Raw genomic sequence first — 24,152 nt, 5'->3', positions numbered from 1 at the left:
GGAAATCAGGCGGGCAAATAAAAAATGTTGGTGTGTTGGTATTTTGCTCATTTATTATGTCAGTTGCCTAGGTTTAGCATCATTTTATAAATGTTATTAACAGTTTGGCAGAGTCTGTCTTGATAATTTAACACACTTATGTATATTTTTCATAAACCAACCATAATTAAACAATTTCCTCATTCGATCCCTGACCGCTAAGTTTAATAGTTGATAGCTTCACTGAGGAAACCAGCTCTCAATTTCGTTCACAAAATAATTACTGGTTACACAACAGTAAAAAAGATGTCTCATATTTTCAAGCCAGGATGCTTAGTCCGCACGTTTTGCTTATTCTTTGACATATGTTACAGAAGAATATTGGAGAAAGCAAACCGTGTCTTGAAAATGTAGTATTTCTAAAATAAAGAGTTTGGTTGAATATAACTTGGGTAGTCAACCATAGGAAGTTTATGTACACGATCAGTCAGAAAAATACTGTATATGTTTTGTTGGAAAATATATACAATATTTCTTAGAAAATAACTTTCTGACTAGTAACAGTCGCTCAAAGCAGTTTCAGATTTGTTGTAACACAAAAAAATAAAAATTTATTTAAAAAATAAATCTAAAACTGGACTGTGCAGCTGCATATTTATTATACAGAACAATTATACCTATCATATATATATAACTTAACAGTAAGAAATCATGATATTATATAACAAATTAATTTATAACAAAAGTAAACATCACGATCAATCGTTTACAATGACGTGTAATTTAATCATGATTACCGGGCCCAGCCGAAATGAAACAAGCAACTCCAATATGCGCATAATTAATAAAAAAACGACGCCACTATAAACAATAAAATGTTACCAAATAAACAATATAAAATATATATAAATAATAAAGACAAATATACAGTATAAAACAGGATCCGAGGCCAGCTGAGCCCAAGCTCTTCCACTATTGTTCACGATGCGTCCGTTTTTATCACTTAAATTTTTTATGTCTTTATTCCAATAGATTAGAGGGCACTTGATAACTTTGAACGTTTATTCCCGCACTTTAATTTTAACTGTTAGTCTGTGCTTCACACGTTTCGCAACATATATTTATGAAATATGTATAATATATATTATGTATAATATAAACAATTGTAAAAATTTTTAACTAGCTTTTTAAGAGTCACTGTAATTCACTTAAAAGTTTTTTATAATTTATTAGGTCTAAGAGGACGCCAGCATCACATAAGGGACTGCTAACTGCTAGGTCTCATCTGAGGACGACCCTGACTCTTCTTCATTTTCTTTTAATTGGGTGAAGAAACTAGTCAATTGCATCAGTGCAACACCTGCCAAAAGATTATCACTACAACATTCAATATCTCACGAAAAAAACATACCTTTGCCATCCTTCTCAGCCGGATCAGTGCTAGCTTCCCAGGCAATAAAACTGTCTTGAGAAATAATGGCGTCTTCATACAACTGGTTACAAATAGTCAAGAGAAGACCTAGAAAATACAAAAATTAGAACACTTGTCACTATGAACTAAAAATAATGTGAGGTATTTTGATAATCACTAGCCGATAAATGACTAGCAAAAATAGGAAATACCTCAGATTTATGTACACAGTACTATCTTCACAACAACAATATTGAAAATTATTGAGTGCTGCATGACTGTGATAAACCATTTATTCAAACTTACCTTTTGGGTGTTCCAACTTTTGAATTAATGCTTGCAACGCATACAGACACTGCAATTCGTAGTCCGAATTATTATCAACGTATTTTTGCAACAATTTATAGTTGGCCTTCAAGTTTTCAATAACCAATCGTTGCCGCACAATCGCAAAATCAAATATCGATGTTGCCAACATTCTAACAAATTTACTGTCCTTGACTCTATCTCCCGCGTTGGCCTTAATAAGAAATCCATCATTAGAACAAAAAAACTAAATTATTACTCATAATTTACCGTTATCCAATTAACAATTTCATCAAATGACATTTTCTTTGTATAGAATTCCCTCAATTTATTATGCATCTGTTCGTATGTCAGCTGGTTTTGGACAGTTGTTGGCGCACCGCCACATAGAAAATCTAACTTCTGCAAGAAAAATAAATTTGTATTATACACAATCAACACTTTTTTGGTCTGTTGCTAAGTCTTGTATTGCAATAGCTACAAAACTACCGAACATAGCGAACTTAGCGTTAATTTTCACAATACTAAACGCCACTATAATCGATGATTAACAATTATGTGGAGCTGGGATTGTGAAAAATGTAGGGGAAAAAATACTTACATTATCTTTTATAAAAGATTCAACCTGAGATTGGTTCATAAAACTTTCAAGACTAAGTCCTGAAGCTTGCCAACAGCTAGTAAGAAAATTCGGTCCCTTTTCACTTACAACTAACTTAAATAATGCCCCTAATAATTTCGCTCCATGGCCCTGTCCGATAATCACTTTACAGGACTTATGTAGTCTACTTATAGACAAAACTTCTTCACAAATCAAATGAACTGCAACGAGAGTTTTTAATTATAATACAATTTACTTTCTAAGAATTAACATACCTAAAATTTCGCCCAAATAATTCCAAATCATTGGAATATCAATGGTCAAATCATCCACTTCACTTAGCAAGTCTTCTAAACCTTTACAATAATCTTCCAACGGAAGAGTGCCGTTACTAATTAAATCGGCGAACAGTTTGCCTGTTCTTAATCGAGCAGTCGATGATCTCTCTAATACATGTTCATACCTTAAAAAAATATATAAATCAGTTGTGTTATAAAGTTAGAAATACAATGTGGGAAGGGTACTATCAAACCCCACTGAAAAATGCTAGTGGTGCTAGCGAATCCTTCCCAAACATTAATATTGCACAAAAAATCCCGATCAAATCTCATCGAGACAGAAATAATCATAGAGTATTTCGTGCAATGTAACACAAATAAAAAAGATATTTACCCATCAGTCACCATTTTAGGGAAATATGCTTGGGGTACAGTGGCCTGAGTATCTTGGCTGTATTCTTCAATTGAACAGCTATCGTTCAGATATTCGTCTAAATTATTCTTCATGTGTCTTTCCAGTTGTTCTTCTGTCATATTAGGCATCTGCGCTACTGCCTTTGGTGTACTAGGTATCGTTGTTTGAGAGAGTTTCTGAGCTGGAGGTAACGAACTTTCTCTCTCGGCTGATCTATGTTGCGAACCAGATCTGGACCCTCTTCCATCATTGTATGATTTATTATAACGCTCTAAGCTTGGCCCTTTGGAACTGTAAGGGTCTTTCGACCTCGATCCTGCAAAACGTTACGACAAATTAGCAAAACTTTCAAATAAATCTAATATAACTGTTGCCAAGTTTTGTATTGCTGTAGCTACAATAAACTACAGAACATAGCGAACTTAGCGTTAATTTCCACAATACTAAACGCCACTATTATTTTTGAAATGCAATAATGTGGAGCTGGGATTGTGGTGTCGATTCATTTATTTATTTTTTCAATGACTTTACCTGAAGGACGTTTTTCTGTGTCGATATGTTCGAGAGCCGCATACATATTGGCAGTGTTAGTAGTAGATGACGTATCGGTTTTGATATTCGAGCCTTTACTCCAGTTGCCAAACATTTGTCTGCTTCCCAACGGTTCGTCGGTTTGTGGCTGTAAAAAAAGCTTTTAAGACAACGGTGGTTTAAAAATGTTGTATGTATTACAGGTTTATTCTTTAATTTATCACTTTGGACAGTAAACGGTGTCCTATTCCTGGAAGATGTTGTTTGCCAACCATCATCGGAAACATTTCTTCGTTTTCGTTCTGTGTTAGCGCCAGCGCTACTACCTCTATCATCTTTTCTAGGAGTTACAGGAACCGAGTTCATGGCTTGAATATTTAATTGTTCATTTTCTGCTTCTTTCTGTATTTGATCGATTGTTTTCGGGTTTGAGTCTTGTCGCCGAGGAATCCACTTATTTCTTCTAAGATCTATTACGTCTTGTAGCATAAACCTAAAAAATTATTAATTATATAAATATAAAAAAAACAAAATAAAATAAAACAAACTTACCTAACTCTACTGCTAACTTTTCCGTGCTTCTTATCAACAATATCTTTCATGGCATTGAAAATCTTATTTAAATCAATTTCTTTGCTCTCTAATTCTTTACCGATTGTTGTCAATAATTTACACAGACACTCTAGGCTTTCTTCATCACCGTTTTCCAATAAATTGTCCAAACATCTCAGCATAATGTTTACGGTTAACATTTGCTGCTTAAATAATTCACCTGAAAATTAATTAAATAATAGTTTCGCTTATTTAACGTAATTATATTAAAAATAAATTAAACAAATCAGAAAACCGTTTTTTCCTCATTTAAATTCGGTCCACTACTTTCATTTTACAACATCATGTTTAATTTATTAGCAAGATTTCTTATACTAATAACATTTCTTACCAATAAAGCGAATATTTCCAACTGATTTCATACGTAACCGTCGGTCGTATTCCTCCAAATCAAAAATCAACTCCTTTTTCTTTTCCTAGAAAATGTAAACATTACAAATCAATCTCAAAATAACGCCCTACAACTTACTGGATCTGTGCAATCCTCAATTTCTTTCAGTTTTTGAGGTCTGGCATTTTCATCCAGCGATTGTTTCTCAAATTCAATCTGACATCGAGTAACGAGCAATTTACGGAAGTTGACAAACTCTTTCTTGTCATCAGAACTATTAGTAGCAGGTACCTAGAATTTGGAAAGTTTACAACACTGTTTTAATATTAAATTTAAAAACGTACCTGCATAAGAGCCAATTCCCGACACATAAGCGCATAAGCAACCGAAAAATTCGGTTCATCAACAGCCTTTTCAAAAACTAAATCAATAACTCCTTGCAGTCTGTCGGCTGTATCGATTTGCAATTGTCGAACTTGACTGACCAATGTATCGAATTTCTGTGGCGTTAATTTGTTGAGTACACCACGAACCTTCTTATACAATTCTTCAGTTTTTCGTTCGTCATCAGTCATATTATCGCCCTTAAGGAATCGAGCAGGCTTCCAGGCATTCTCCACTTCGTGCAATTTAACGTCTTCTCTTACGGAAATCGACACTTTGATAACTTGAGATTTGCTGCCCTTGCCGCCTCCTCCGCCAGCTTTGCCAGACTGGCTGTTTCTTTTAGGCGGCGGCTAAAAATACAATTCATGTATTCAAATAATAAAAAAAATCATCTAAACTTACGCCTCTTTGCGAACTGGATTTGCCACCATAATTGAATGAAGGAGCAAAATCAGTCCGACCGCCACCCATTGAGTATCTTCCATCACTGAGACGCTGTAAAAACGTTTTGTAAAAAAAATAACACAAAATAACAAATGAAACCTACCCCTCGTTCATCTGCTACTATAACATCAGGAATATTCTCAGGCTTTTTTCTACTAGCAGGGTCGTGTCTTAAAGCCATCAAGAAGTCTTTGTCGTATACTTTCTTACCATCTAAATTATTTGGGGCCCACTGACCTAAAACCGAGCACTTGTCAGTAAAACAGTATTACTCAACACCATGATCTAGTTTACAGCAGCGAAAAACAAATCACAGAAATCAAACATAATGACTAACCTTCCCTGTACGGTAACTCAGGTTTCTGTTCAATGATTGTCCCCGTGCTATTTTCCGAACTGGCTTTGGCATTTGCTTCATTTTTCGCTTGCACCAACTTCTCGTTACTCAACGGAGCGGCTCTATCAATTTCGTCTTGAGGAGTTTCAGCTGGTTGTGGAAACGATTTGATTGGTTTCGGTTTTTCCTTAACAATATCAGTAATATCAACTTTGCTCTTAGGTAAAGTCTTTGTTTCAGTCCTAAACGTTGAAGTTTCAGTATTATGGTTCTTTTTGTTAGCATCACTTGTAGGAACCGTCGTGTTATTCGTATTATTCACGACCGAATTTGCATTGATTTCATTATTGATACTAACATTCGCGTTGACGTCATCCAACTGAACGTTATCGTTGAATGCGTCCATATCGGTGCCTTCTTTATTTGCACCCTTTTGATTGAGTTCATTCTTTTTACTTGATTTACTGTTCGGCTTTGAGGGCTGTGGCGGAGGAACGACAGCCGCAGCTTGTTTTTGGTTACTCGCCGCCGAAATCTGTTGCTGCTTTTGCCCATCTTTCGTTCTCTGTGAAGCATTCTTGGATTTAGCTGAAAAGTAGAAAAAAAACAAATAAATAACGAATCCAAAATTAAGGAATATGTAGTTATTAAGTGATATATATGTAGAATTAAGTGATATGTAGCGGTACAGTGTATGTCACCAGCAAATAAAAAACTAGTGCATATAGCGAGCACAGCAAAATAATCTTCACAGTATAAAACGCCACTTTGACTACGACACATCAAGTGGAGCTGGAACTGTGATTACGATCAGACTTCAATGTCATTAATGTTCGTCTTCAAAATATTTGTCTCACATTCAGCCTGATAACCTTTTGGAGAGAAAATAACGTTTTATCCTGTACTTTTGTTTAAAAAAGGTTGACAGTAAAAACGAATTATGTCACATAAATCTATTTAAAAAATAATAAAGATCCGACAATGCATTAATTATAATTACGCTAAACAAAGGTCATTTCACAATATGATAAGCCAGTTTCGTAAAAATGCTATAACAGTTAACGACAACTAATTTATGTTGGCATTATTTAAAAAACTGCAAGTTTAATTAATACGAAAAACCGGTAAAAAATATGGAGCAACATTTTTATATCACTTTATGATAGGAATGTGGTATATTTCCATCAAATTAGAGGGAAGCATAATAAATCACAGCTACACCAACTTTATCTTAGTATAAAAATTATTAATAAAACATAAATCACCGAGTTAAATTGTTACCAAGTGCATCGTTCTCCATTCATATGAACGTAATTTGTTATCACAAAAATGTGAATAAACACCAGACCACATCCTTTTGGTAAAAATATCAGTTGAAAACAATGCGAAACTATTGAATCTCCAGATTTTAAATAAAATTTGCATAAAATGTGATGACAAAGCACGATTTTACCGGCGAGGCGACCCCATAAGTTTAGGGGAATTTCATGGTGTAAAGGTGGTGAAAAAACACGTGGTGTTCTTTTGCAACGCTAGCTCGATTCTCGAAGCGAAATAGAATTTGATTTCTTGTTTCGGGCGTTACTTTTCCAATTCATAATGAAATTCTGTTCTATTTATTGAATCTGGTTGATAATAGGCGAAAAAAATGCCATCGGTTGTGTCCAGAAGGCCGCGACATTTCGTAATAGTCCGTGCAAAAACTGGATGAACAACTTTCTAAAAAGAATCTGTGCTAGAATTACATAAGCCTGAATCGGGACCCATATGGAGTATCCTAACGTCTATTCGATAAATTTACCCTTATTATTTACTGTTTGCCATGTGTCCATTGTGCTGGGTCACGGTGCTATTCTTAGACTATGACCGGGGTGCATGAGTGGGAGTCGTGCTGCTTTCCAGACAATTCCCATAAACGGCCAACACCAACCACACTTGCAGAAAACAACGATCGCACGTGAACTATTATTAAAATTGAGCAAATACTTGGGCGATTTGGTGTTTTCGGTAATTTTACGAATTGCCAAGAACGCAAGGTCAAATTAAAATTAATATAAAGCGACGAAATTACCGGTTAAAACGCAATAAATTTCTTACAACTAACACAACACTAGTTCGATTAAAATTTAAGAGTATTGTACGAGTATAAACGTTACTAAAAAACTACAACTTTATCGAAATTTAACCACGTAGCGTGCGACCCATGCGGTCGACGCTCAATAAGAGGTCGTCTGCCATCTTGTATAATCTTCGGTCGTCTACGCCCGAAAACGAAGAAAGTCGAACGACCGAATTGCAGTTTTTGGACACAAGAAGGAATGCATGCGACCGAAATTCGGGAACATAGACAAGGACACCCCACTTGATAAATGCAAATTACTTTCTAAATTCTTCATGCATCGTGGGATATTAGTCCATCGAAAAATTCGAGCAAAACTTACGTTTCCGTTTTTTGCGACCCATTTTTTTGGCACAATGGAACACTATTATTTCTCACTAATTTTAAATAATTTCACGTAGAAGAGTTATTTTTGTATGTAAACCGGTTATCAGAGTTTATTGTCTTTGAACAAACAACACACGAATCACCTGCACACGACGCACCAGCGATTCAACTTTTAATGTGGCTGAAAAATTGGAAATTTTTTGCTAGACTTTTTTGTATTCGTCGCTTGATAAACGTGTACACGATGTTCACTGTCACCTTCACACAGTTGTACTTTAATTTATAGCAGGGGATGAGTAGTTATTTACCAAAAATATTTCACTACGATCATTTCAACATTGAGTCACTGACTGTTTGAAAACTACATTCTAACTACAAACGAAGAATTATCGACTAAATTATCTACTAAATCAACCGAGAATAATCCCGAATGCACCTCAGACAATGAATTCGAGGAAAAAAATATCTCCTTTTAAGATTAAGCCAAAAGTTAAATTATGAAAAAGTATTTTCTTCCCATATAATCAATTTATTTATTTTTAACTAGCGTCTTATTACTTATCACAAAATGGACAGCACTACTTGAGAAAAAAATGACTTTCCTGTCATTTTAAGAGTAAAAATTGACTCTTGACAAAAAGGTCAAAAGTATTGTTTTTTTTGTATTTACTCGTAAACGGTCTTAACATAAAAAAGGTCAGACAAAAGTTGTAGATCATACAATTATCTATAAAAATTATTCTTTAGCTTTTTTCCTATTATTAACCATTTCCGAGATATCAACATTCAAAATACAAATATACAGACCCACGTCGCCCTATATGCATGACCCGAATATAGAATACATCTTGAGAATACCTCCTGCACAATTTATTGTTATTTAGTTTCATTAATCATACAGTATTTTTTTAAAACGAGCCACCCTAGATAAACAGTCCCAAAACAGGTCAATATTTCTTTAAAGAGAGATACATTTTAGTGTACTTCTGAGAGCTGTAACACCAAAAAAGTATAAAAACAATTTGTGTAGGCAATTCCATGATCTATAACTGTTGTCTGACCCATTTCTATGATAAAACTTAACAAGGCTTACGAGAACAATTAAAAAAATACTCAAATACTTTGATATTGAATATTTTTTTTAGCACCCATGAGATCGGTGAGGATTTTTGATATATTATTTGTAATAGTGTACCTAAGATCAGTACCAATTTTCAGCTCAATGCGAGTTATTGTAAATCAAAATGTCAATTTTGACCGGACTAATCCCAAATCCGAAATTACAATTTCAAAGAAGCATCGAAAAATAAGGTAATTAGCAAGTTAACAAATAAAAGGTCAGGTTATTACCACCATAAAGCTTAACGATACTCGGAAACATTTTCTACAGAAACTTCTACCTGAGATCGCCTCTAATTCCCTTCAGAACATTAGAGGTTATTAAGAAAACCTACAATTTACATAATCCGTTCGAAAAGTCAAATAGTACTCAACTCTTCCAGGTAAAAGTTGATAAGGAGCAAAGAGAAATTTAAAAGAATTTATTTAACAGGTAGAAAAGGGTTGTTCCTGGTAAAATGATCTACACTTCTCTATTTATACGGATCGTCAAAAAGAAAAGTTCAGTTGAATGTAATAAAACCAGAAAATTTAATTTTCTTTAGATTGAAACGATTTGAGAACAGCGTCATTCAATCAATTTTTGCTCCAATGGCACAGTGAAATGCCCTGGAATGATTTAATGTTACCTTAGGACACTGATAAAAACTAACGGCTCATTAAATTATAGTTCTGAGTAATTGGCAGTTCTAATTTATTAATCTTTTCGAAAAAAGCCATGTTCAAATTATGGTGACATTGCTGTGACATTTTCTCTTTATTTAACATAACAGCTGAAACTCAGTCATTCTTATTTACTGCGTGCGTTAAATTAGTTTTAATTGAAAAACTTGAGATTTCAAACTCAAAAACTTGTGTGCTTGCGTTAATTTTTGTGTTGTTATGTTCAAATTGTGACAAAAATAACGTTCAGATAATGCTAAAAACCATAAACCACTTGACGAGATAATTATGGAGTCGCCGGTATTTTATCTAAATGCCAATTTTGATAACATAAAACTTATTGTTATTTAAATTTTTTCGCCATTGTAACATTGGACGGAAACACGTAGTAAAACATGATTTAAAAAATGTATCTTACCACTACTTGTCGAGACATCTTGAGCGGGTTGAGCTGGTTGATTCGTCGAAACATTTGCACTTTCAATAACTTCGACGACGTTAGGCACGTTTGTATCATTTTTAGCGTCTTTCTTTTGATTTTTTTTATCGTCGCGATGCGTCACAACCTCTTTATTGTCTTTATTCGTAACCGTAACCGGAGGAGTAGTCACTGGCGGTGCGATACTCGCGCTAGGTAATAACGTTTCTTTCGACTTATTATCGCTTTTATTAACATTGGAAGATTCTTTATCACTGACTTTTTCCCTGATTGGAGTGTCTTTAACGGAGTCCGTTTTGTGTTGTTGTTCTTTCTGTTTACGGCCTTTTGCTGGACTTTCACGATCCTTCATTTGTTTATTCGGTAATGTGACTTCAACGGCGTCACAATTCGCGGAAACTATCGGAGTTTCTTTGGCAGTATTCGACGCACTCAGAACGAATTCTTTGGCCTGCACCTTTAAGTTACTCGATTGCACAAGATGATCAAGTTTCGACGGTTGACCGGTTGCTGGATGATGGTAAAGTGTTTCGTGATCTAACGAACCACTTTGTATGTCCTGATCATCTATACTAGGGTCGCTGGTCGCCACTTGCAGTACTTGTTTCGCGAAAGTAGCTTGGATTTCTTTATTGACATTATTCACAGGCTGAGGAGTCTGCCTCGCTGATGACTCACCGGAAGGAGGATGGGAATTGTTCTGTTCATACACCTCATCTAATCGATCAACACCTGTGTAACACAAATTAATAAAACAAAAACTTATAAAAAAAAACGAGCAAAATTACCGGTGTCTGGGTCTATAACAGGTATTGCTTTAGCTCTACGTTTATTTTGCGGCCGCTGGAACGTAGGTTGCGTTTGAGTTATGTTCATAGGTTGGATAGGTTGATTTGAATTCGGAGGAACCGTCGTTGTTTGTGACGGATGATTCTGCCGTATGGAATAAAAAGGGACTAAAACCAAACAATTAAAAAAATCATTCGATTCAACACCACCTAAAAATTACAAGGTACTGATGGTTGATTTGGGTTTGGTTGAAACGTAAATTGAGACGGCAGATGCTGTCCTTGATAAACCAAAGGAGTTTGTGGAACAAAGGCTTGCGGCCTTTGGCCATTATAATATTGCATTGCATTTATATACACAGGAGGAACAGTCATCGGCACATATTGGGTTGCTTGAGTTGGATAAATTTGTTGTTGGCCCTAAAAAATATCAATAGAATCACATAAATTTCACTCTTATTTTTTATTACCCGGTGCTGGGTGGGCATCCTTGTTGGTTGACTAGGAGGTCCTGATCTGTAATAAGTCCCTTGTGTTCCACGCACTGGTTGCTGTGGAGTTACGTACTAAAAAAGATATTTCACTTAATTCGAATCACTTATCGATAAGATATCGCGACCGGTAAAACACAGAGCTATGGAATTCTTCCTCTAATAATTAAACCAAATTACAGAATAATAATCGAAGAATTCTGATGTCTATTTAACATAAATATTTACTCTCATTAGTCATCACACGCAAGTTACATAAGAATTTTTGCAGAATTTCATTACATACTTTTATTAGATTACTCAACTACTGGACACTCTTAATTTACACTAAAATCACAACACAAATTCCGAAATGCCACTGATAGTGATAATTAGGGCGCATGCCTATTAGATAGAAAATGTGATTTTATGCAGCCCTTGTGTCATTTTGCAAGAAATGTTGTTTACTGACCATGTGACTCATCGACTGTTGCTGCGGCACCGATTGAACCTTGTTGATGTCGTTGGTCGGCGGAGTCGAAGCTTGATTTGGAGGCCCTGTTGGTGCTATGCCCCTTAATGTTTGAGCCTGACTTCCCGGCTGGTTGGGCTGTTGTTGTGGCACATAAGGCTGTGTAGGTACATGAAAACCATCAGTTCCTGAAATCAAAACAAGCGATTGTAAGCGTCCTTGTGGCCGATAATTTAAACATATTTTTCCAAAGTGTAACAACAGGAAATATTATGTTCGTATTTAAACGCATTTAGTGCAGATGACAGGTACAAACATTTCGTTTGGGAAGCTTTAATTGTATTCATTTATTCTGCCACGAGTCAAAAACAAACAAATTTAATCGAAATAACTAATTGTTACAGTTTTTCACACACAAAACAAGTACTAGAACTTCCACATTCTTGACATTAAGTGTAACCATGAAACGTAATCAATGATTATCTTATCTCTTATTATAATTCTGCAAAAATACTATTTTCAGAATTATGCAAACGCTAATAATACTTACGTGGTTGTTGTCCGATTGGTTGGTATCTAATTATTTTTGTTAAGCAAAATCAAACAGAAAAAATGAATGGACACAAATCAATGGGTACCAAATGGTGTTCCACAATTAAACTAGGTCTAAAATTTAAAAACAAAATTCGGACAATCAGAGCGAGATAAATTGAAAAGTATTAATATTCATTCCCAAATTATAAAAGAAAATTATTTTTGTAGGATTGATATCCATAATAATGTTTAGATAATTATTATCGATCCTTGCTTAATGATGTAAATACATTGATTTTGGCTAGGTCAATGCCTTCCATATTTGTATACTTTGCAAAATAAACTATTCTCCCCAATAACAACCTTCAGCTAGTTACATAAATTTGTCCTTAATAAAACTCGTCATTTGTATTTAATTAATGACAGTTTTTAAGGTAACCAACAACTCGATTTTTTCTTTGACAATGACCTTTCCCTTCGACAAAAAAATCATCACATTTGTGCGGCCTTAAAACCGTAAAAACTGAAAATCTGCTCTAGTTCAATTCAACGAATGAATAAACGAGTAATTCAGTCAGTCGGTGTTCATGGGTAACAAAAAACGTCATTGTCGCACGATAAAATAAGGAGCGGTAGAGTAAATCAATAGATTGTATGCAGAATGTAGGCAAGCAGAATGCACACAACACAAGTGCCGTGCAGGAAAAATCTAGGTCAGCGAAATAGTTCAGGACTTGGGAGTTTTACTTTTACTAAAAACGGTTAGGACGCTAGCTGTATAAAATATATTAATTTTGCCATGCTCCAATAATGCCTTGAGAACCAACTCGACGAAAGAGCGTTCCTCATCACGATGTAATTACTGGAAAAAGAAAGTGTCGTGAAATCGATACCATAAAGCTTACTCGATTCGATTACAGGGTTTAGAGAGTTAAAAGCCAAATCAAATTCGTTTGAAAAAATCTTTTGTTATTCGCAGAAAGTAAAATTATAATAGAACGATGAAGCATTTAGTGTGTATTTTACCGTTTATCCCACATGATTTTCAAGGTGTGATTTTTGCAATGCATAATTGCCAAGTGTTGCATTGTTACGTGTCAGAAGCAACTAGTTGAACACGTGAATTGTGTGTGTAATACTAATTTAATTTGTGAATATTATCAAACTTTTTATCTTTCGCTTCCTCCACTGAACAACTCTGGAGTCAAGGATCCACACAATACGTTATAAATGTCACTACAAATGATTGTATTCAAACTTGAATGAAAACAACCAATTACCCAAATTTTGAAGGAAGTAAATCATTCACCTTTATTTTCTGCAAACAACTGCCTCTTCTAACTAGGCTAAGCTATTGTTTGTTGTGCTTTAGAAACTCGAAAAGTATAAAACAGTGCAAACACGTGTTTGAAAATTTTTCCACTGAGAAGTACACGACTATTTTCACACCATGATCGGTTCCAAATTAATTGTTATTGGACTGTTATTACGATAAATATGACAAGTGCAGGCGTTGATTAAACAATATTTATTAACATTTAACTCTCTCACACACAATTAACTAATAACCGCTTGTGAAATGGGGTCACACCTAACCCTTTCCAAAATGGTAACCAAAACAAAGGAAGTACATTTATCCGGTAGATTCCACATTTTTTTCACACGATGGTAGAATGGAAATTTTTCATACAAGGTAAAAAACGCTACTTCATAATCCTGTAACCAGGATCAATAAATGAAAGTGGTTTACAAACAAGTTCCATGGAAAGTTAATAAGCAATTAATTACTTAATTAATGAAAGATAGGGTGCAAATAATGCTCTAATCATCTACCGATTAGCAATTAATTGAGATTTTTTTCTACCAAATTCTCATTTTAATAATGTAGAATTTTCTAACAATGGCTTATTAAGATAACAAGAAACCTAGCTATTTAAGAAAAATTCAAGATTCAAGAATCCTTAAAGGACTCCCAGCACGTTTTCAACGCATGACATTTTGATACAAAGTGATACAAAGATTTTCAAACTGAAGGCCACTTTGATATTTGTGTTTATCATGAAATCTCAATGATTGCATGTGTACTTTCTTCTGATTACTATATTCCTACAACATACATATTATGTATTTAATAATAATTAACAGCTGCGTAGTTTTAATTCGACAAAACAGTAATACTAATAATTATAATAATAGGACAAAAAAATGTAACAGCACTGAAAAAAATAACTGTTTCCTGTCTTTTCTTAATGATTTTCAGACATTACGTCAATAAATAAATGGACGTGGATAAACGTAAATGCCTTGCGTTTACTTACTGAGTAATCAGTAGCATATCGCTTTTCTCCGGAAGAACAATGACGCAATTAAAAAATAACTTTTCAATAATCATAAATAAAAAAATGTGACCTTAAAGAATATTCGATGGACGCTTAAATATTCTTGCGGAAATAACAAAAATAAGATAAGTTTCGTTTTTCTTGTTGATTTCCATGTGTTCATTAAAATTTACTTATTACAACTTCTTCAAGCAAACCACAATTTTAATAATCTTATAATAAAATAACAGAAAATCACAATTATCAGCAATTATTACTAATTATTATCTCGTGGGTAAACGCAAGTCGTTTCTTATTACCGCAAGAACAAATTACCGAGTTATGATAATTTAATAATCTAGTATTATTGATCAAAGCGGTTGACTTACATTTTGAGTGTTTTAACGAAATTTAATTAAAATGTTTTACATCCTGTAAAAATAAAAAAAAACAAACAATACTTATGCAAATGGGAAATTCATATTTGCACCAATTTTTTATGATTTCATCTTTTTAATGTCGTGTCTTTTTCTATTATACAAGCGACGGCTCCTTAAACATTGCGCCACCAAACATTTTTGTTGATTTTAGAGCAACATGTTTTAGCATTACGGAAATAAGTTAAAAAAAAACAAACCCACACAGTTTATCAAAGGTTGAAGTAAATAATTTAATATAAAGGGTGAAAACTCGCTAATGAAAGTGGGAAGAGCAGTGATTAAAAATGAATCAATCTCGTTAGAATAACGCGAATTGGGGTTAAGTTTAAGTTCTCGTAAGTTGTGGGGGCATTATTGATTTTGTCTTAGCCGCGAGAACGAGGCATGTCGGGCAATAAAACACGTGCATCATCGTCAATTGTCAATGTCACTGGTTTATCTTAGGGCAAAAAACTTACGTTGCGGTGGCATCATCCTGTAATGCGTGGGTGGTAGCAAGCATATGCCCTCTTTGACAGGACCATTGGTCACGTACCGCGACACCATCTTGTCGAAAAATTCCAAAATAAAAAAATCACAAACGCCGCATTCACGCGACAAATAACTCGAGTTGGGCAAAATAACGCATCAAAAACCCACGCAAGTCACTCCCCTCACACGATAATAACCCATCAATACAGGCTTTTGTCCAGCATCAAACTTCTTCGACATAATAATGTCGTGTGACTCACTACCACCACAACCACTTTTCCAACCACCGACTTACGAGAAGAAAACGCACAGTCATTGGTACGACGAAACTGCATTGGGGTGAGTTTCTGAACACGTTCGGTGATTTTCAAAACAACAACAAGAAAACCCGAAGAGGAGCTGGGACATGCGAAGCACGTCTCCCTGCACCAAACACCAAAAATCGATAAGGGCGTTTTACCAAACACCACGCAAACCAATCATCACATGGTACGGTGCTGGTAACTTGTCGCGTTACGTTTCGTTGTTAAATAAACGGAAAAATCGGCGATTTTTTTCGATTGCGAACACGAGGTTTCTGTCTTTAGCATAAACTTGATTGTCAGTCAAAAAATTATGACTTCGGCGACACCGCCATTGTATCGACTGTGCGACTTGCAGTGTTGCCAGCGCAAAAAAATTACTACACCAGATCCGCGCCGAAAAACTACCAGATTTGTTCCTGGTAAGGACACAAGCATTACTTTTTGAACAAACTAATTAATCTTTTAAAAAATTTCCTAATTTTTCAGCTTATTTCCGATAAAGTTTAGATCCAAACCGGGATAATAAATCAAACGAAACATGCATCGATTTATTTTTGTGACTTTTTGCAAGGTCTCTAATTTAAGAACAAATTAGTGACTGAAACTGACTAAAAAATACCATTTCCCTCCAATTTGGTGCTTTTTTGCATCCTAGTAACAAATAGTAAATTTTCGGGTTACTTTTAACGAAAATTTTGAAAATAATTGCGGTTTTAGCTAACCAATGTTAGCTATGTCATATTTAGCCCAAAGTAATGCTTTTTTGGGACGCTTGAAACTTAAAAATATAAACATTACATTTTCTACTTATTTATTAAAGAAGTTAAAGACTTTCCACTCGGATTAGTAAAGTCTCGAGAGGAAATGCTCAAAAAAACACCCTCTTATCTTATCGGTTCCGCAATACTTCTGAACGTCCCATGCTAAAAGGTAATCCAGAATAAATTAATAGATTAAAATTTTCCGTTGCCAAAAATCACAGAATTTCACAAGATTGGCATCAAAGTCACCAAATCTGGTGAAAGATCACCAGACCTGGCAACATTGGGGACTTGGTTCCTGGTTCCGCCGCCAGGAACAATGGGAACGCATGCGCAACCACAACTCCGGATCAACCATCAACCATCGCATTCAACTGGTCATTTTTAAAAAAATTCGGGGAAAACCCAGCAAAAAAACATTTGGTAAAAAGGCACTCGAAACCGAACCAGGAGGTGTCGGTAATGAACTAGGGCGAAGTCACACCTGACCTTACCTGCGTTTATCGTGCGTGGCAATATGACACACAATTATGTAATTAAATCAGGGAAAGAGCAGCGAATTCGCTTGACATCCAATGCCACCACTTCACTTTTCACATAGTGATGCAACAAGCTGGAGCCCCGTCACGCGAGTTCGAAATTGAAACAAATCGCGAATTGTAATTATTGGGCGTGATTTGTGTGGAACACCATATGGATTGGTAATGACTGCGGTTGGTGGCCTGCATAGACAGGTGAATGTGAACTAATGAAAGTTTACCAGCCTGGCGTTCACATTCTACTCAAAACAATGCAGCGCCAGCAACAATTAAGACAGGGGGGATGACAGTCGGGTGACAGATGGGCGTAACTCAAAGGATACAGTGTGGTGGAGTAGGCCTGGTTTTGGGGCCCCCTCCCGGCTGTCTGCTTCTGGTTGCCGCTCATGTCAGCCCTGGGGCGCCGCGTCCCTCACAGAGGCCGCCGCGTATCCGTTCTCAGCGACTGCATATGTTCAGAACTGACAGCACAACACACATTTCCGGCCAGTTCACAAGCTTCGCAACATCGTCGCACCCAAAGACCGAAATTCGATGTTGATGATGCTGGATTTTTCGAAATCGTCACTTAGATAACACTACCACTATTACTAATCAAAGGTTAAGATATGTTTCAAGATGGCGGACTTTTAACCCAAAAACATGATTGTTTTCTTTAGTTTCGTGACGCACTCCGGGCCGTGCTTGCACTATTCGGACAACAGCCTCCACACTCCCGAACTTAATGCGAACTCGAATTTAACCAATGTCACTTCTTCAAATTTAAATTAAACTTACAACTTTATTAAAACTGACACGCGGCTTTCACGTTGCTAGAAAAGCACACCTAGCGCACCCAACGGAAAATTACACAACTAAAACAATTTTTCCTTAGCAAAGACGCACGCCCGGCGTCCCTCTCTCACTTAACCCCCACCAACAACAAAAACACCAAACACGCCGTACGTCGAAAGTTAACCCAACCGCTCACTTGAAAAAATAACGGGCATTGTCCAGAAATTGATCTAACCTACAAAAAAATGCAAATTTCCAGTAATTGAGTTGCAAATCAACCAAAATGACCTCCTATGGAAAAGTCGAAACCGCGAAACTGAAACAAAATTTGGAAAATCAACTGGACAGACTAGTCGAACAACTGGGAGATTTAGAAAATTGCAAGTTAGTCGTCACCGCGTTTCAATGCTCCCGAATGATGAAACTGCATTTTTAGAGCGGATTTAGACCCGGAGGAATATGAGGAGACTAAACAGGACACGATGGATCAGTTAAAGGAATTAAACGATAGCTTATCGAAACTAGTCAAAGGCGATATCTCACTTGTTAGTGCCCTCGGAGCCGTACAACTTGTAAAAACAGTTCTTTATTTTTTCAAAAAATCAAATACGATTTTTCAAGGCCACACAAGCTGCCATATCAGAAGCGTTTAAAACGCCAGAGGTTATCAGACTTTTTGGCAAAAGAGAACCAAAGCAGTTGAGAGAACGATTATCCAGTATTGAGCAAGAGTGTAAACTTAATAAATTGAGTGATGAAGCTACTAACAGACAAAAGGTCATTTACCTAGCAATTTCAGACGTGATTACTTATTCATTTTTCTAGGCTGAAATATTAACTGCATTGAGACAACTGGGGGAACAGTTATCAATGGAAGAGCTGCAGTTTTTGGAGAAACACAATAATATTGCCAATGCTTTCCAAAACGTTGAGTTTGTGGAAGTGACTGATGAATGAAAAACGCACCAAGAAATAAGGGCTTTATTTGTACATGCATATAATTTAACAAAGCTGCAGATAAAAGAACAGGTCGTTTGCCATTTATTGTATCTTCCGTTGCAAATACATAAAATTTATAAGCAATACTATTTTAAACCATAAAATAAGAACAAACAATGAAGTAGTGGCATAACTTTCAATTGTGATACAACGTTTAAAAATGATTTGGAAGTTTCAACAACACTATGTGATAAACTCTTACAACTCAAGTTATTGCCTACAATTAAAAAGTTAACTAGAATTGTACTTTCGTAACTTGGTCCTAAAAAGTACCAAAACAATGAAAATTACGCCAATGTTCCCATTACTCTACATAATGATATTAGAGGATAAACAAACTATAAAAATAGATAATACACAAAATAACATTTTTTAATTTTTGTATGAAACTAGCGCTTACGCCTGCAAACTTTTTTATGTTCTGCTTGCCAGTGCTGTTGTTGACAACTTTGGGAACAATACGCCGTGTTCCAGCAACAATGATAAATGGCTTCCTGTTCGCAATTATAGCACTGGAAATGAATGAATTACAACCGCTCATTTTGGCCAATCTTTCTTACCCATTGCTTTTTCTTAATCTCCGATATCTGCGCATTGTGGGACTCAAACAACCTTTTCAAATGATCATTGTGATTATTTGTAATTTGATCAATCTCACTTTGCATACAGTCCATTGCACACTTTATAAGCTCTTTTTTATCACTCACACATTCAAGTCTTCTTCTCATCTACAAACCAACCGTGAGCAAGTTACTGTAACGTCGCTTATTAGCAAACCTTTTCAACTGAATCACTATAAGGGTGATCAAGTTGCTGCATCCCATTTTCCTGGCTTCTGTCCTGGAATCTGTAATTTTCAGTGGAACTTGAAACTTGCTCATATGAACCATTATAGCTAACAATAAAAAAATTAAACTCGGAAACACCTGACACACATATTTACTTTGTATTAGAAACCGATGAATAATCGTAATAGGGATACTCATCGTCTTCGCCGTCTGATATGTGTATAACGCTATCGGAAGTATTGTGAACTTCCTCGTTTTTCTCCACGGAACTAGTTGAATTTTTTTTCGACACGGGACTTCCTAATTAATCAAATAAGACGCAAGTAACACAAGACAACGAAATTACCTTCACAAAAACTGCTTTTACGTTTATGCGTTAGGCTTAAATTTTGCTGACCGAATGGATTATCCTCAAACTTGTAAACATCATTCATTTCAAATGAATTTCTCTTTTTCACTTCCAGTGAACTATTAAGCGACTTCTTCAACGTCGAAATTCGCTGCTTATTTAAACTCCTGACCCTGTTTTTCGACGAACTGATCAACTTCTGGAGCTCGTCAGGGTTCTGCATCAAGCGCTGATGGAACCTTAACTCCTCCACCGCCTTGTTAAACGCCGAAGACGTCTTTATTTGCAACTTCGATTGCGGCGTTTCAATCGGTTTAATTAACGATTTGATCAGAAGCGACCTTTCGTATTTACCCCCAAAAAACCTAACATCAAAATGCGTGCTCGTCTCTTGAATCACCTAAAACGCGGAATTACTAAACACATATAAGCGACCATCTACCCACTTTAGCAGGCCAATAGGGGTAGCCCTTTTGTTTGGCCCAAACTAACTTATGAGGCACTCTGCACGGCAAACAGAACCACTTAGCGTTAATTTTCTCATTACTATGGCGGTAACAATCAACGCAAAGTTTCAACTCGGTCAGGTCGTGCATGCAGTCTCTAATCATAAGTTCCGCAGCCCCGTATTCCTGCGACTCAACTGCGAACAAATGGTAAAGAAACAACAATTATTTGGACATACTTCCGTGAAAAATCGCAACGTTGTGTTGGATTGTTAAAACATCGGCGAGAAATTGGTACAGTTTCGTGTACGACTCGTTATTTAGGTTCACCTCAATGACGGACATGTCTCTGTGTTCGAAAAATAGCTGGTTTGCCCGCCAACTCAGCTCCTTGTCTGTTAGCCACTCGGGCCGCTCTTGCTGGGCCATGGTGTGTGTTAAAGTGTGCGGCAACTGCAATCACTCCCTAATTAAATTTTCTATCGAGTTGGAATGTTTACCCAAGACTGAATCCTGTGTATTACAAATTTAAGGAGATAATTCAGTTCAGACTTTTCTAAATTACAGCCATCGTCCAGCTTGGAAACGTTGCACATGCTGCACAACGTTTCGTCATACTCAAGCGCATCACTTTTCATTTGTCCGTTGTTATTAAATTTGTAAGTACTCAACTCACTCGCATTCAAGTCGTCGGAATCCGACGAAATATTAATCGAATTCACTGAATTACTCGTCGACTCATCCTTCACCCCTGATTTACTCAACTGGTCATAAAGAATATTAGTTTTCTTATATTCCTGGAACTTGAGACGGCCGTTTGGGACACAGTCCGCATGGAAAACGCGGAAACACTGTTGGCAGGCGGTCACATCACCGGCGAGGTGGCATTCGAAGCAATACCAGTCTTTCCCGTCCAAGGGCGGCTAATAATTTTAATCAAACAACAATATTAAAAAAAAATCACGTACCACTTCGTGTGTAGGTATCCGAAAGCTGTCCACCAAGTCCCCTTTTGACGTTTTGGTTACTTTCTGTAAGGCCCTGTCGGAGCTAAAATTAGGGTGTGTATTTATTTAATTTGTTTCGCTACTAACACAATCAGTCCGTCTTGATGCGTCTGTTGCACGTATAATTCGGCTTGGGCGTAGGTACAGTTGTCCACGCGTTGCAAATATTTTATTATTCGTTTCGAATCGGCCATTTGGCGCTGCAGAACCGCCGATCGAATTGCATCCCACACATGTTGGACGGTGATCGGATCGGCTGCTCTTCTGATAGGCATACCTGCAATTTACAAACAAAAACGGCGGCCTCAAAATCCATTTTGATAATTTTCGAAATTTGGAAAGTATTTTGATAAGTTCACTTTCCCGACACACTTATTGCTAGCCAGTTTCTCTAGAGTGCGGGCCAAAATGTTAAATTTTTGGCGAAATTTTTCAAAAAATACATAATTAATTGAGCGAGTAATTAAAACGTATTTGCTTCGCTCGCTGACTAATTACTAATTAGATAACAAATTACAAATATTCACGATTCAATCCTGGAATAACTCAGATAGCACAGTTGATATCTATTACAAATTAAAAAACACCGAGGCATCGGAAGTTCGGAAGCCAGTAAAAAATCGTCTTGATACGTTTGAACGGTAGTTTATCAATAACTGTTTTCAAATTAAAACGTAATAAACCACGGATAACATACTTCAAGCCCACATAACACCCATTAGACACCGAATGAGGGTAGAACGCTTCAGTTCGATTTTTCAACTTGCAACAATCGGTCCGTTTTTGGCAAAATGTACGCGACTTATGTCCTAATCGCCGTGATTTTGATCTTGATCGGAGCCGTGAGTTCGGTGTATTTCGTCCGTTTTCTCAAAACAACAAACTTGCAAAATATCACAGTTCCCGCTTTGTCCGAATCGCTCAATACAATTTTTATTGGAATATTTTACTTTTACTGTGCTATCGTGATGTCACAGCACGTCATAAGTCCAACAAACACGGTGTTGGGGGTCGAGGATGATGTAACAATTATCCAAGAAAATGAAGACAAAATCACTGAATATTACCCCGAGACTCCTACGACTGAAGCCACAGATACGACCATGCCTCCATTTGAAAATAGCACAAACCCGAATGAAGACTTTTTACACAATTACCAGTCGTTTATACACAAAATTATGAAACACAATGCGAGTAAAATTGTAAGAAAACGGGAGGCGAATTCGAATGCTACGGTTTTTCCTAATGAAAAGTGTTTCGATGAGATATTTATGGAAAATTCAATGTTTCTCTACTCGTTTCTACACTCCGTCGTGTCACTCCTGATGGGGGCTAGTAAACAACCGGAAAAGCCAACCTCGGCCAAAATTCAACAAAAGCCCACAAAAACCGATGATTTGGAAGAGTCTGGTTCACCTGAACCGGGCACTGAAGACAGTCAAGCTTGTACAAACAAGCTTAAGCTCGTGGTTAAAATTCTCGTGATTTTTCTGCTCCCAGTCATATTTGTCATAACCCTGTATTTCGCAATGGACAAAATCGGTTTCGTGTCACGCTTCTTTGACCCAAACTCGATCGACTCCAACATTTGGAGCATAATTTACCAGCCTATAAACGTCTCAATCCCGGAGAAGAGTCAAGAAATCAACGATGTTGTCAAACATATCTACACCATTGTGAACGCGACTCGGGACAACACCAAGATAAACATCTACCGGAGGCCTAAGCAGCTAGACACCTGCCCCGACTTTGACAAGATGTACAGGTTCTACACCTTGATGGTGTTCCTAGTCTATTTTGTAACAATCCTCTACACGAAAATCAAGGAAATGAAACTGCGGAGTGAGGATGCCAACGCCGCTAAGCAGCTAAAAATTGCCATTATTTGCTTCGCTGCGTTGTGGTTTTTGAGTGTTTTGGAGCTTTTCTCCAAGACTTATTTATTCGATAATAACAGATCGAACCTGCTCACGGATATTTTTCTAACGTTGGGGAACTTGAACCAATTGTCGATCATTGGCATGAATTATTTCACGGCGAGGGAAACCGTGAAAAAATATAACCTTGTGGAACCGAAAGCTTGAAGAAAATTTGTTCCAAAAATGAAAATTTCCCGACACCGGGCACAACAATTCCAACATTTACCTTTACTTTAAGACTTCCTGGACTCGCGGATTCGACAAAACGAAGCATCTATCCGTTCACAAACAAATTACGACAATTTTTAGTTTACGATTTTGACAATACCACGGGCTTGTATGGATTTTAATAATTTTGATACCAACAAAATGAAGAGCATCGAGAACTAGTTGTAGGGTTTTTGTTTTTTTCCTGTTGTATAGTATTACGCTAATAAACGATTTTACCGACACACTGCCCCTTTATTTAAAAT

At 36.4% G+C, this 24,152-nt stretch overlaps 3 protein-coding genes and 1 non-coding gene across 8 annotated transcripts; 1 reads left to right on the top strand and 3 right to left on the bottom strand.

The window, feature by feature from the left end:
- Positions 1-31: 31 nt before the first annotated feature.
- Positions 32-18,183, bottom strand: LOC656935 (eukaryotic translation initiation factor 4 gamma 3). 4 transcript variants are annotated; one of them, XM_008194723.3, is made up of 23 exons: positions 17,721-18,183; positions 12,580-12,605; positions 12,030-12,217; positions 11,558-11,653; positions 11,309-11,507; positions 11,088-11,255; positions 10,279-11,031; positions 5,633-6,220; positions 5,399-5,532; positions 5,254-5,346; positions 4,809-5,201; positions 4,603-4,755; positions 4,465-4,549; positions 4,074-4,293; positions 3,723-4,014; positions 3,522-3,681; positions 2,970-3,306; positions 2,573-2,760; positions 2,298-2,518; positions 1,967-2,098; positions 1,697-1,910; positions 1,391-1,498; positions 32-1,339 (listed from the first exon to the last, which is right to left on the bottom strand). In XM_008194723.3, exons 1-23 carry the CDS (start codon positions 17,783-17,785, stop codon positions 1,254-1,256), a joined length of 4,899 nt encoding a protein of 1,632 aa, XP_008192945.1. In that variant the 5' UTR covers positions 17,786-18,183; the 3' UTR covers positions 32-1,253. The 4 variants fall into 4 exon arrangements, with proteins under 4 accessions (XP_008192945.1, XP_008192947.1, XP_064212702.1 ...); XM_008194725.3 differs by having other exon boundaries at positions 3,522-3,669; XM_064356632.1 differs by lacking the exons at positions 12,580-12,605; positions 17,721-18,183 and adding an exon at positions 17,353-17,602.
- On the bottom strand, positions 3,421-3,490 carry Mir3854 (microRNA mir-3854). The gene has a single exon (NR_038689.1). It is a non-coding gene; the product is annotated as a microRNA mir-3854 (primary transcript).
- A 124-nt stretch (positions 18,184-18,307) lies between the features above and the next one.
- LOC657100 (protein LZIC) lies at positions 18,308-19,254 on the top strand. Its single transcript, XM_963580.4, has 4 exons — positions 18,308-18,555; positions 18,608-18,743; positions 18,793-18,948; positions 18,997-19,254. The coding sequence occupies exons 1-4, from the start codon at positions 18,455-18,457 to the stop codon at positions 19,126-19,128; spliced, it is 525 nt and encodes a 174-aa protein (XP_968673.1). The 5' UTR covers positions 18,308-18,454; the 3' UTR covers positions 19,129-19,254.
- LOC657183 (uncharacterized protein) lies at positions 19,139-24,078 on the bottom strand. Of its 2 annotated transcripts, none has more exons than XM_008194721.3 (11): positions 23,906-24,078; positions 21,848-22,037; positions 21,722-21,803; positions 21,254-21,676; positions 20,993-21,206; positions 20,754-20,950; positions 20,305-20,707; positions 20,114-20,258; positions 19,948-20,065; positions 19,731-19,898; positions 19,139-19,682 (listed from the first exon to the last, which is right to left on the bottom strand). In XM_008194721.3, exons 2-11 carry the CDS (start codon positions 22,033-22,035, stop codon positions 19,560-19,562), a joined length of 2,061 nt encoding a protein of 686 aa, XP_008192943.1. In that variant the 5' UTR covers positions 22,036-22,037; positions 23,906-24,078; the 3' UTR covers positions 19,139-19,559. The 2 variants fall into 2 exon arrangements, with proteins under 2 accessions (XP_008192943.1, XP_008192944.1); XM_008194722.3 differs by having other exon boundaries at positions 21,722-21,794.
- Positions 24,079-24,152: the final 74 nt, after the last annotated feature.

Source organism: Tribolium castaneum, chromosome 5 (genome assembly GCF_031307605.1).
Source record: "Tribolium castaneum strain GA2 chromosome 5, icTriCast1.1, whole genome shotgun sequence".
NCBI lineage: Eukaryota > Metazoa > Arthropoda > Insecta > Coleoptera > Tenebrionidae > Tribolium > Tribolium castaneum.
Note: the sequence above shows the minus strand (reverse complement) of the source record. Positions and strands in the feature narration are given on the sequence as shown.

Coding starts and splice junctions, on each gene's coding strand:
- LOC656935 (XM_008194723.3), bottom strand. CDS start 17,785: ATGAGCGGCAACCAGAAGCAGACAGCCGGGAGGGGGCCCCAAAACCAG. Junction 12,218..12,579: donor ACCAATCGGACAACAACCAC/GTAAGTATTATT, acceptor TTTTGATTTCAG/GAACTGATGGTTTTCATGTA. Junction 11,032..11,087: donor TGTTATAGACCCAGACACCG/GTAATTTTGCTC, acceptor TGTGTTACACAG/GTGTTGATCGATTAGATGAG.
- LOC657100 (XM_963580.4), top strand. CDS start 18,455: ATGACCTCCTATGGAAAAGTCGAAACCGCGAAACTGAAACAAAATTTG. Junction 18,556..18,607: donor GGAGATTTAGAAAATTGCAA/GTTAGTCGTCAC, acceptor CTGCATTTTTAG/AGCGGATTTAGACCCGGAGG. Junction 18,949..18,996: donor AAGCTACTAACAGACAAAAG/GTCATTTACCTA, acceptor TCATTTTTCTAG/GCTGAAATATTAACTGCATT.
- LOC657183 (XM_008194721.3), bottom strand. CDS start 22,035: ATGCCTATCAGAAGAGCAGCCGATCCGATCACCGTCCAACATGTGTGG. Junction 21,677..21,721: donor GGATACCTACACACGAAGTG/GTACGTGATTTT, acceptor TAAAATTATTAG/CCGCCCTTGGACGGGAAAGA. Junction 21,207..21,253: donor TACACAGGATTCAGTCTTGG/GTAAACATTCCA, acceptor GAGTGATTGCAG/TTGCCGCACACTTTAACACA.